This window comes from Camelina sativa, chromosome 1 (assembly GCF_030686135.1).
Source record: "Camelina sativa cultivar CO46 ecotype springtype chromosome 1, ASM3068613v1".
Classification (NCBI taxonomy): domain Eukaryota; kingdom Viridiplantae; phylum Streptophyta; class Magnoliopsida; order Brassicales; family Brassicaceae; genus Camelina; species Camelina sativa.
The window spans coordinates 3,828,783-3,841,712 of NC_141880.1; the positions used below are offsets into that span (position 1 = coordinate 3,828,783).

General features: G+C 36.2%; 2 protein-coding genes across 2 annotated transcripts; both read right to left on the reverse strand.

Annotated features, from left to right (window-relative positions):
- Positions 1–590: 590 nt before the first annotated feature.
- On the reverse strand, positions 591–7,860 carry LOC104760839 (DNA gyrase subunit B, chloroplastic). Its single transcript, XM_010483850.3, has 21 exons — positions 7,563–7,860; positions 6,993–7,134; positions 6,799–6,879; positions 6,598–6,711; positions 6,327–6,383; positions 5,665–5,766; positions 5,143–5,293; positions 4,973–5,049; positions 4,703–4,813; positions 4,294–4,364; positions 3,884–4,025; positions 3,382–3,480; positions 3,149–3,277; positions 2,819–2,933; positions 2,508–2,575; positions 1,843–1,956; positions 1,653–1,769; positions 1,510–1,563; positions 1,312–1,417; positions 969–1,099; positions 591–875 (listed from the first exon to the last, which is right to left on the reverse strand). Exons 1-21 carry the CDS (start codon positions 7,856–7,858, stop codon positions 807–809), a joined length of 2,346 nt encoding a protein of 781 aa, XP_010482152.2. The 5' UTR covers positions 7,859–7,860; the 3' UTR covers positions 591–806.
- Positions 7,861–8,067: 207 nt separating this feature from the next.
- Positions 8,068–10,191, reverse strand: LOC104760922 (putative sugar phosphate/phosphate translocator At3g10290). The gene is made up of 4 exons (XM_010483948.3): positions 9,510–10,191; positions 8,886–8,989; positions 8,464–8,692; positions 8,068–8,379 (listed from the first exon to the last, which is right to left on the reverse strand). The coding sequence occupies exons 1-4, from the start codon at positions 9,990–9,992 to the stop codon at positions 8,233–8,235; spliced, it is 963 nt and encodes a 320-aa protein (XP_010482250.2). The 5' UTR covers positions 9,993–10,191; the 3' UTR covers positions 8,068–8,232.
- Between the last annotated feature and the right edge of the window lie 2,739 nt (positions 10,192–12,930).

The window sequence follows — 12,930 nt, forward strand, 5'->3', positions numbered from 1 at the left end:
CTCAATAATACACAAGCAATCATTTTTCAATTTGATCACGGGGAAAATAAGAAGAACAAAACGATGACAAAAATATTACTACCTTCTTATCTTTCTTGTAATCCTTAGTTTTAACTTCTTCCCATCCATTGGGATAATTGTGAATCAGCTTAAGGGATTTATTGAGCTTCTGGTTTTTGTATATATACAGTATCGAGGTTTTGATGAGCAGAGTTACTCGAGGGATTTAGGGTTTTACGAAATGTACAAAACACTGTAAAGCCAAAGTTTTAAAATGAATGGCTGTAAAATCAAAGTTTTTTTATTAAATGGTATGAGATGTTTTATTAGGAAAATTTATGTGGAATAAATACTACACGTCAAAAATAAAGTAAAATGCAAAAACAACATCTCGAAGACTTTACAAAAAGCGAGTACTAGATTTTACTTTTCGAGTTGTAATTTTATTGATGGCTGCCAATGCCATGCATGATATTCAGCAATGCAAAGTCGAAGTTGGCAAAGTACCTTACTGGATGCAAATTTCCTCTCGTCTCTAGAAATATATATAATTCCAAGAGAAAGAAAGAAAGAAACGGTTCACCAAGTGCTTTGTAAAGTGCTAAATTTTGACTATTGAAATGCAAATCCTAACAATTGTTTTGTCTTTATCCTATCACCCCATAGGCCAAAGGATGCACAAATTCCTATTGGCCAGCGAGCAAATGAATTAATCTTTAATATAATGACTCTTAAAGCTCCCTTTGCACTTTACCAAACTTGTCTCTATGTTGTTGTTTGTATCTAGCTGAAGCAAATAAGCTGTGTTATATGTCGAGATTCTCCAGATTCATCCTTGTCGCTGCGCTTTTGATGAGTTCCTTCCGGACATCGACCTGAAACAGGCACAGAACACAACATTGCAGCACGAGTTTTGCCATTTTCATTGTCTTTTAGTACGAGTCCGAGATGGTAATTCATTGGCTTACCCGAGCACCCATAAGTGATGAGAAGACCATATTCGTTTCTGCTGCGTCCTCAATAACTAGTTGCTTCAATATCCTTGTATCTGGATTCATTGTTGTTTCCCATAACTGCGCAGGCATCATCTCACCCAAACCTGCAGATGCAGAAAGAAAGGACCATACAGAATAGTACAATTGATGTGAATAATCCAGATTTCATTCTGCACACACTCAAGAGTATCTTAATAGCTAACCCATAACAACTACTATAAATTCAACTTCTCTCAGTTATTCATCCTTTACAAAGAACACATTCATGATGTGAGAACTCATACGACCACAAAACTAGGTTTCTCTCTGTCATTACCTTTGAACCTCTGAATGTTGTAGGATGCGTTTCCAGGGAACGATGCGGTGATTTTTTTAAGAGCTGCATCATCGTAGCAATAGTGCGCCTGTTTCCCCCTCTCAACCTGATCGTTGTCAAAGAGATACTAGCTTTTAGCAAAAATCTACGTAAATCTGAAGCACAAAACCGCAAAAGATAATAAAGATAAGAGTTTACCTTGAAAAGAGGTGGAACACCAACATATATGCAACCCGCGTCAAACAAGGCTCTCTGTAGAAATTACATTTCATTAATTTCACATAAGTCAATCAGCAATCTAAGGCTACTTTAACTAATGTCATATACAATGAAATCAATACCTGATATCTGAAGAAAAAGGTCAACAGAAGAGTCCGGATATGTGCACCATCAACATCTGCATCTGTTAGTATGATAATTTTATGGTAACGTAGATTATCCTTGTTAAAATCTTCTCCCTGAAATAGGTTTTACGTCAAATTGAGTTTTCCGAACATACCAACAAAAAAAGATATGAAAAAGGATAATTACCTTGACTCCAAGACCAAGGCCAAGAATTAGATTTTGAATTTCTTCGTTCTTATACATGGCTGCTTCATCCTTTCTCTCAATATTCAAAATTTTACCTCTCAGAGGAAGAATCGCCTGCACAGATCGAAATGCAGTGTTACAGACTAACAAAATAGATGTAGAACCCACTATTTCCACACTCATATATGCTTAAGCTTTCATCTAAAAGATAATGGCACAACTCATATGATGCTATGTCGACCTATGAGTGATTCTCCGAATTTGCAAGCGACACACTATCCCAAATCAGCCTTATTCATCTATAGGTTGGATTGCATCCTTACTCTCATGTTACTGACACCAAAGACTGTTGATACTACTCAGAGACCCAATTATTTCTTTTTGATGGTAAAGAGAAGACTCTTAGACTCTTAGTGTTTCCCACTAAGAAGAAGCCCACCAGAAATTTATTACCAATAAACTTTTCATGTTTTTACCAATGAAAGCTGCAACGGCTCAACTTAGACATGGAGAGAATATTCACTATTTCAATCATCAGGTAGGGCACCTTGCAGAATGGATATTACTTGCTTGGATATGAGTTATAGCTACAGAACGAAAATTTTCTTTCTACCCCATCCTCGATTCTTGTTTAGTGATACACTAAGTAGAATGATTTATATTACCTGGAAACGCCTGTCACGACCCTGTTTCGCGCTGCCACCAGCAGAATCTCCTTCAACAATGAAAATCTCTGGTAGCATAGGAAATAAAGGTCAATAAACTGACTAAATTTCACAGCTTACAAGTGTTAAAAGCTATTAACCAGTATATATATAACGACAACCTCTTGTTACTTTTCACTTTGGGTCTAAGAAGATCAAATTTTCCCACTTTGTACGTGGTATTTTCATATACTTCATACTTTAAATTCATCAGACTGAACTCATGTTCTGATTTTCTAAGAAAAGGCACTTTCATACTGGCTAAGGCATACCAGATTCTGCAGGATCTGTAGATGAGCAATCTGCAAGTTTCCCAGGAAGCGAAGATGACTTCAAAACGCTTTTAGATCTCACCAATTCCCTAGCCCTCTTAGCAGCCAGAGCAGCCTAAAAAGAAAAGGAGTCAACAAGGAAACTTAATGGTCATTTAGTTGAAATTTGTAACTAGACAAACTGAAGGAGACACATTCACAATCAGAGAATACACTACTCAGAGATATCAGAAAAAGGATCCTCAAAGGATAAAACACATATTTGAGTGTTTGAGTGGCATGTGTGTACGTGAAGGTGTGTAAGTATGAGCAGGTATATCATTGACGCACCTTGTACGCATTCAAGGATTTGGAAATAATGCTTTCAAGTACATCCGGATGCAATTCCAAGAACTCCGTGAGGTACTCCTGGACTGATTGGTCAACAATTTTTCTCACCTCCGGATTTCCTAGTCTTGTCTTTGGGACACAAAAATTAATATGAGCAACAAAATCCAAGAAAAGTTAGAGCGTGCTGACCAGAGATTGTTTGGGCAAACACATATCATTATGCTCTTAAGTACCTTTGTTTGACCTTCAAACTCAGGATTAGGAATCTTGACTGAGACAATGCAGGTCAATCCCTCCCTAACATGTTCCCCACTTAAGCTAATATCCTTTTCCTGAATACACCAACAATAAGTTACACAAAAAGTTAGGAACCTTGTCAGAACTGGTCAAGATAAATGCTTAAATGTAAGCAAAAGCAACCTCTATAACTGGCATATATCACAGTTCAATCATGTTAAGTACATTTTTTCCATGGACCGTAACGCACTAAAGCATGTCTACTAAGTGCAGGTGTACAAGTATTCAAATTTAGTCTCAGTCCATGGAGAAGAACAAAAAATATAATCCTTGACTTACATCACTCAGAAGACTCTTTCAACCATAATAATGACCAACTAACAGCAATTAGCATTTGCAGTTTTCATGATTAAAGGAGGGAAGAAGAAAAAGGGTCTAAACCTCTAAGAGTGGAAATATAAAAATTTGGAAAAACGCAGTTGGTAAATGGTATCACACCTTGATAACCTTTAACTTTTTTGCAAGGGAATTTAGAGTTCTTGTTAATGAAGCCTTCACACCTTCTATATGTGTCCCACCATCAACGGTCCGAATACTATTCGCGTATCCCAGCATCGTGTCGGAATAAGCATCGGAACACCTGGAACAATAACGAGATTATATATTTAGATCATCTAAATTTTGGATAGCTACCATGATAAAGGCATTCTCGTCCAGAAGAACGACAGTATATACAATCATCAACTCTGCATACAGTACAACAACATTTTTCCATCCAATATAGATAGTGTAAACCATTCAGCCTAAATTTTCAATTATGTGGTTTTACGGTAAATGCAACCATATTATAATCTATTCATCATATAAGCAGATATTAGAAGACGTATATAGAAGGAAAAGTAAAATACCACTGAAGTGCAACGTCAACGGTGACGCCATTTATCTCTTTCCGGAAACCCAGCACATCATGAAGCGGTTTCTGAACAAAAGAGCCGTAAATTAATATTTTTAGGAGGACAAATAACAAGGATGACCTAATACCAGAGATCTAAATGCATAAGAGCTAACTTAATAGGGACTAAGTCGACACAGGTCTCATACTGATGCTAACTTGAGCCCTAAAGAATAAAGAACAGGTCACCATATCTTACCACCAAGTAAGCTGAAAAAGAAAAGTATTGGTACTATCCTCATGGCATTGTGTTTCACAAAGCCCATTTCCATTTAAATTGTCACAATTTAATTCTATCATCACCAATTGGCAAAAATTTGAGACTTTATACAACTATAACAACGGATCCACAGTCCAAGCCTCACCTTATCAGTATTTAGCCAGCTAACATATTCAGTTAACCCTCCAGCATAGAAGTATTCACTATACAAGTCCCTTTCTGGATCATCATCCTCTTTTTTTAGCGAAATTGTAACCTGCATTCAATATGGACCTCCAGATTATGAAAATGGAACAGTAGAACAATAGCTTCTGCTAAACAAGAACTGATAAACGAGCAAGTTAAGATGCTTCACAAATTATATATATATATATATATATATACGTTTTAATTAGATTATCATAGCTGCCTATACCTTTGGATTTAGAAAAGCAAGCTCCCTAATTCGACCAGCAATAGTGTTATGGTCAAATTGAATTGCAGTTGTGAATACTGAAAATCAGTTTGTTGCAAAAAAAAATAAGTTAGTCATCAAATCCTATCTTTGGGAAGGTACAATAGACAAGTACGGAATACAGGCAAAACCTTCTTTGTCAGGCCAAAACCGGATGCATGTCCCTTGAGTCTCCCTTGACTCTGGTGGGAGGACATGACATGTAAGTGTTGTTATGGGCTTCCCACGAGAATACTTCTGCTGAAACTCCATCCCATCTCTGCGAACAATAACCTCCAATGCCTGTGAATAATGGGAGCTCCTAAATTAGTGGTATGTATAGTGTTATCCTAATAGTCTCTTGATGGCTTGCCAAATATAAGAGTGTCTTATGGTGGAAGTATCTGAAATTGATAGCCTCAGCACTCAGTAAGGAACCATTCCAAGATCTTTCTCATATTATAATAGGTTTGGGCATTAGATTACCTTTCACACACAATAAAGGATTTGCAATAACCTAGCAAAACCTTCCTATAAAATTTAACGCGCAGGATCTAATTATCATACAAATATTTGCAAACCAATAAAAGATGGGCACAGAGCCACTGTGACAGAGAGGATTTTCAATGTAGCAAGATGGAAAATGAATCGATGTACTAACGGTTAGAACACACCTCTGACAAAGCATTCACAACCGATAAACCTACACCATGTAATCCACCAGACACGCTGTACCCGCTGCTCTTGCCACCAAACTTACCCCCTGCATGTAAGACCTGCACAAACAAAAAGTACTACTGATAAACTGATTGACTATAAATAAGGATAATAAAACAAAAATACGAGTGATTCTGCATTAAGAAAAACATAGACAGCTCCATACACTATAGACACCCGGGTTTCCAACAGTTAAAAACTACAATCATCTGCCTGTAAAGAGCTAATAATTCATTAAAAGAAAACTATCAGATCATACATAAAAAAATGAACAATAAAAGGACTAAATGGCTTAGGAATGGGTAAGTTAAAGGATAAATTTCCATCTCTTGTGAATATTTTTGTTATGTACCGTAGAATAAACTAACAACCGTAGAATAAACTTCAAAGCATTGATATATGGTCATCAAAATAAGAGGCCTGCTTGGTAGGGTTTAACATATTTATCATTTACCAGGTCTCTATTATACTAGAATGGAAAATAAGTTAACACGAGGTATAAATTACCAAACAGTATATGTTTATGCTGTTCCCAGTTAACCGTTAAATCTCAGAGTGATCTAAGTTCATTTATAAGTATGAGCGAGAGAGAAAATAAATTTCTGCAAAGCAGCAGTACCGTAAGGACAGTCTCCAGAGCAGATTTTCTCGTTGCAGGATGCAAATCTGTAGGTATCTGCAAAAAAGCGTTTATAAAACAGACTTTACTTCTGGGATGAAAGAAAACTATATGAGAAATAAACAACCGTAAATGAATAAAATAGGGCATGAACGTATATTGTTTATTGGGTGCCACTTAACCTTTCTCTGGCATCCCAGCATAAAAAACTATATCCATGTTTCCAGTTACAGATATATGCGAGGATGAGTTAGTGGAACAAATCACATACCCCACGTCCATTGTCTGAAATGCTAACTGAACCATCTGAATGTAAAACAACATCGATCTTTGAAGCAAAACCAGCTTGGGCTTCGTCAATTGCGTTGTCAAGGATTTCATAAACCTAAGAAACAACATGTAATGAGAAGGATATAACCAGTTGATATGAGCCAGTCACGACCAAGAAAGTTCAGAGAATAAGGCAATATACCAGATGGTGCAAACCACGAGACCCGGTGCTACCAATATACATTCCAGGTCTTTTTCTGACAGGGTCTAAGCCTTCCAACACCTAATGCACCATAGAGAGTTTAAGATAGAATAAAAAGGTGAGACTAAAAGATTCATAGTAGGAATAAACACAGGAGTTCATCTGAAAATGAAACCAAGATTTAGAGGAATTACTTGGATGTGCTCGGAACTATAATCCTTAGAGGTAGAGCTCTCTTGGGGAGACTCCATGGTCGATGACATAAAACTCTTAGGTGAGACCGCATTTCTTTGTACAAGTCTCTGACTAAAAACATTGACTAACTGAAACTTTATCCTGAAACCAAATGGGAATTCATATAAATACGGAGTGAATAATGGTTATACAATCAAGTTTTGCTTCACACTATGGAAGAGAATCACATAGCCGAATCTTCACTAATCAACTAGAACAGAGAATGCCTACATACACCACACAGTCACACACAATAAGACTTTCTGAGAAAACATAGCTATATACGACATTCAGTAAACTAAAGTCCTGAAAGTGACCAAATTACGCAAAAAAATTTGGAAGGAGCAGAAGAAAGCAATTGACTTTCAGTTTATGAGTATAACATAAATTCTCAGTTTCAGGAATCGCGTAAAGGCGTGATTTTTAGCATCTCAAGCAAATTTCTGTGGTGCTTATCTTCATTAAAGCGCCAATTTTGCCCGGAAATCAAAAACGGAAAAAAAGTGAAAAAGAGGACAGGGAGCTCAAACCTGGGTGTTGAAGACGAAGTGAGAGATGAGGAGTGACGGTGAAGTGAAGGATATAGAGAGTGAGAGAAGAGACGGGGACGAGAAGCCATGAGACGAAAATAACGGTGAAGATAAGAGTGTGGTCTCTGAACAAGAGCCATGGAAGAGTTGATGGTGACAGACAAAGAGATGTTTTCTTCCGCTTCAAACCAGTTTTTACGGGTCTTCATCTCGGGCCGGGTTACACTCGAACCCAACCCGACCCGGACCCGGCCCAATGCTTTAATTTTTTCTTTTTTTGGGTTGTTCAAGAACATTTTGCTACATCTTCTTGTAGTTGAGTTAGAAAAAGAGTCAATTAAATATACTTTTGAGTTTTGATTATGATTTGCAGCAAAATATCTTTATCTGAATTTTGTAGCTATTTGATATTTTGGTAGAGATCGATATCATACTGAGACTTTGATCCTTTTTGGTACTTTTCAAGTGAGTGAGTGAACACAAAGTGACAGAGCTAGAAAGAGTCTTTTTGCAACTTGCAACGCAACAACAATGGCATATCATGATAACCAGACCAAATAAGTCATAGAATCTAACAAAATTGTGATACAGTTACCTATGTATATATAATATATATATGTCTATAGGTTAGATACAAAAATGAGTAAGAGAACATCTCAGTCTCTGAGCTTCATCTAAACCTGCGTTTAGTCTCTCCATAAGCAACCACTCCGAGAACGGTTATACTGTACCCGCCGATTCCCATCAGTGTGACCGGGTTTCGGAAAAGCAGAATCGATATCACAACTGCAACCGCTCCTTTGGCATTTCCAAGGACCTGAAACATTAACATTCACATGATTGATCCAATCAGGCACAGCTCTAGTTTTGTAGAAGTTCAAATACTATTTCAGTTTGTTACCTGGAGGGTAAGCGCGCTTGTGTGCTTGGTTACCAGAAAGTTTAACAAGTTGGCGGAATAAGCCATTACAGAGTTAACCAGGAGAAGTAACCACATGTACTTATGTTGTTTTCCGAGCGATAGTGTCACACTGATCACATCCGGTTCCATAACAATTGTGACGGGCAGAAGGGCAACGACAGCTATTGGGGACATGTAAAGCATCAAATTCATCGAATTCAACTTTTCTCTGCAAGAAAACTTGAAGATATGTTAAAAACTCTAAGATGATCATTACTCATTAGGTAGCTAAAGCTTCCTACTTTGCTTATTTCAACTGGTTGCAGAATCTTTTACAGTATCTAACATATCTATAAAGGTTTTCTGATTCATTCAGTAAATACATTGTAAAGCAGAGCAAATGATCTTATTAACAGACTTACCCCTCAGAAGAAAGTAAGATGCCTTGAAGAACAGATTTAAAAGCTCTTGCAGCAGTGGCACTAATGCACATAATGAATCCAAACCAGTGAAAACCCGGTTCACCCTGTGACCACAAAGGCAGACTCAGATCAAGATCAGTCAATACAGAAATCCCAGAATCAGTGAACCAAACATCTTTAAAGACCTTGCAAGATATCAAATAATTCACAGAACAATGTTGATTGTAAAAATGGCAATAGTTACAAGAAGAAAGTCTGAAGCTTTAGATAAACACAGGACTCCAACAACGCAGCCAACTAGAAACCATTAAAGGATGAAGCAAGCTTTATATACGACAGCACTCAACATTGTGCTTGAACGTGACAATTGAATGTAATCACATTCTTGTAAACAATCATGAAACAAAGCAAATCTAATTTGGGTTTCCAGACACATACGTGGAACACAAACAATCATCTATCTACAATGCTCTAAGCTAACAAACAAATCAGACATTATAATCGCTAGCTAAAGAACACATTTTTCTCAAAATCTGTAGAACATCATGAAACAATGACAACAGAACCAAAATCAACATTTCCAAAAACGTTTTCATCACGAGAATTGTAGAATTAAAGACATACCCCACTGGCGATAACGACACCGGTAACAACGGGGACGAGAGCACCATAGGTGACCCAAGCTTCTCTCTTAAAGGTCATAATATAAGCGAAGAGCGCAGTGAAAAACGGCGTCGTAGCACCAACGGCTTGATTAAACGAGACAGGGAGGTAACGAAGAGAGATATTACCACCGACGACGGAGGCACAGAAGACAATGCTGAGAGTCGCGACCTTGAGAAACTGAGAACGAGATTTGAGGTATTGAAGAGGGACGAGCTTGAGGAAAACGATGGAGACGTAGCTGAGGATAGCGCAAGCGGACATGTGACACATTGTGAGAAAAATAGGGAATTTGAAACCGTAATTGGAGAGGAGGAACTTGTTGAGGAGAAGAACACCGATGTTGGAGGTGTACCAGAGGATGATTAAAGATGATATGAAAAGGGTTTGTTTCTTCGGAGAAGACGACATATCTGATTTCTGGTCTGGGTTCTTCTTGTTCATCTTTTTGTCGTCGATGAGATCGAGAGAGCTTTTGGTGGGAGAATAAAGAAAAAAAAAACAGAGAGAAATTAGCTCCTTTAGCTCGAGAGCATGGGATATGATGGGACGACAAAGAAGAAAAGCTCAGATGGAAAGAAAAAAATTAGTGTATGTAATTGTTGTTTGCTTTGTTTGGTAAACGTAGTTAATGCGATTGACCAATAAAAAAAGAAGTGATTAATGCATTGTTATTAAATTGGAAACTATATTTGGGAATAAAATTTGAATTGGCTAATTTTTTTTTTTTATTGGACTTTTGAAAATTATTATTTCTTGTATAAAATATTAGTTATTGTGATACTAAATTGTTTAATTTTGTGTTGTAACAAGATTTCACGGTCAAGTACTTAAATTTTAATGTACTTTTAATCCCATTTTTCAGATTAGGTAAGAAAGAAAAAAAGGTTAGGTAAGAATTCGGTTCTTGACCAAATAAAGATTGGTCCAAAATGTATATAATTATGTTTTTAGTTTATTGCCACTGATTTACGATGCATCTGATACTTACTTTTATAACTGAGGAGAAAGAAAGAAAACTACAATCGCTATCTGAAACAAATCAGGACTCCTGATATGAATTTAAAAAAAAAAAAAAAAAAAACAGATCTCCTTTGTATAATTTGTTCGTTTTCTCAGAGTAGTAATTAAAGTAACGTGTGATTTCTGATTATTGTGAAGAGGCATATATGGAGCACAATGTTGAATGCGATAGATGCTTATCTGACGCTTCTCCGCTAGTTTATACCCTCACCTGCGGTCACCAATTCTGCGGTACTTAGATAGAAATTCAAAGTTTAAAAAAAAAAAAATGGTTGGTGATGATTCTGGTCCAGCCTTATGCTCTTCTCTATGTTATGTTGTTTTAATAAAACTATACTCAGGGTTGGGTTGGAATGTAATTTCTCTTTTCTGATTGATTTGATAAGCAGTGAAATGTGTCTTGTACCTTTGGTCATGCCAGAACGTTGGAAAACCTAGCGTATGTCCACTTGATGGATTAGATATGCTTCGGTTATGTACATTTACCCTTCATCACAGTCCCGAAGAGACTGGTCCCATCATCAAAGTTTATAACCGTTTATTCGATCCAAGTTATGCCCTCGTAAAGTTTGTTTTTCTCTATATAGATGAATTACAACTACATGCCAAACCTGGATTCCGGGTTAAGTTCCATCTAATGTGATAATTACAACTAACATTGCGTGTTTTCTTCTGTAACGGGGAAAAAACATTATGCATTGTAGGCTAAGGCCCGTAGAAGATTTGGTAATTTTCTCAGACTCTTGAATTGTGTGTGTGTCTTTTTTGTTGTTGAATTCTAACTATCTAGCGTCAATCAATCACATGTTTGTAGGGATATTTATCGGACGATTGTTGTACGCGATAAATTTGGGACTTTTCATGGCTGGAATAGCTGGTCACGTTTCTAGGCTTGTCATGATGGACGATAATGTCTAGTCTTTCCTCTGTTTTGCTATCTGAATAAGCAAGCCATGTCTCTCACTCTATTTTAGACTCTTTTTGTTGGTTTATGTATGGGTTCTATCTTCACAAAGTTACAAGATATAACTCTTTTTATTAACTAGTTGTGATATACATACGTTTCTCTTCTTTTTTTACATGATACATAAAAAATGTGTGATAGTTTGATAAATTACTTGGACGCGTGGTAAGTGCTTTTGACTTTTTTAGCTTGAACGTCTTGTAAATGAAAGTAGCTGAGCCTGATGCAATCATTTCATCAAAAAAATGAAAAATCAATACAGTATATGTGTACTCTTGTGTATACTGCCAACAGTATATGGAGCCGTATCAAGAAGACTAGAATTATTAATCTTGCCAAATATATCTTGTTAACCCGAGTTTTTTTATTTTATTTTTGGCTTTTGATTTGGTTTACATGATAAAAAAAAAAAAAAATACATTGTCTACTACTGTATAGATAAAGCATAAATAGATAGTAGATATATTTTCTAACATTGTTTTCCTCAAATTAATACAACTAAAATGAGTTATTGACCGATTCTTCTATTTATTACTCCCTCGGTTTCATTATATAGGATGTTTAGGGAAGTATTTTTGTTTCATAATATAAAATTGTTCCAATTTTCAATGCAACTTTTAGATTAATTTTATATTTTATATTATGCAGTATTGTTTATAATTGATTAAATTTTTTAAAAGTAACTATTTCTTAATATGCGTGATTTAACTCAAACATCTTATATTTTGAAACTGAGGGAATATATACTACCAAAAATTATAATGCATATATTTAAATTAAGAATCTATGCATATATTAAAAAAAATTCCGATCGAACCCCCAAATAGCTTTAGTACAATTTACAATTTAACGCATTTAAAAGAGGGAGTCTGTAAATTGATTTTATAAAAAGAAAAGAAAAAAAGAGGGAGTCTTTAAAATAAAATAAAAAATAAATCATAAGATAACAAAGTGTACGGAGACGGAGCTTGGGAAGGTTAAAGATTTCTTGTTGCTTTCTTTCGTTTTCACCAAAACAGAGAGAGAGCTTTGAGGAGAAGAAAGATGGCTGACGAACATGTGTGCGGATTATGTAAAGCGGAGACTGTTCTTGAGGTGACAACGCATTGCCATCACCGTTTCTGTGGTAAGTAATTAAGTTGTATTGTTAACGAGTTCTGCGTTTTTAGTCTTCTCTTTCTGGGTTCAATGACTAGTTAATTACTTTATGATCCTGTTCTTGAGTCTTCTCTTTCTGGGTTCGTTCTCGAATTTTCGAAAGTTTCGGGATTCTCTATAGATCTATTATACTTTCTTTGCAGTTGCTTTCGTGGGTCTCAAGTTTCTCATGAATGATCAGGAATTAGTTGATAGAGTTTCTCGATTCTCGATAGATTCAATTTTACCAAGAAGGTT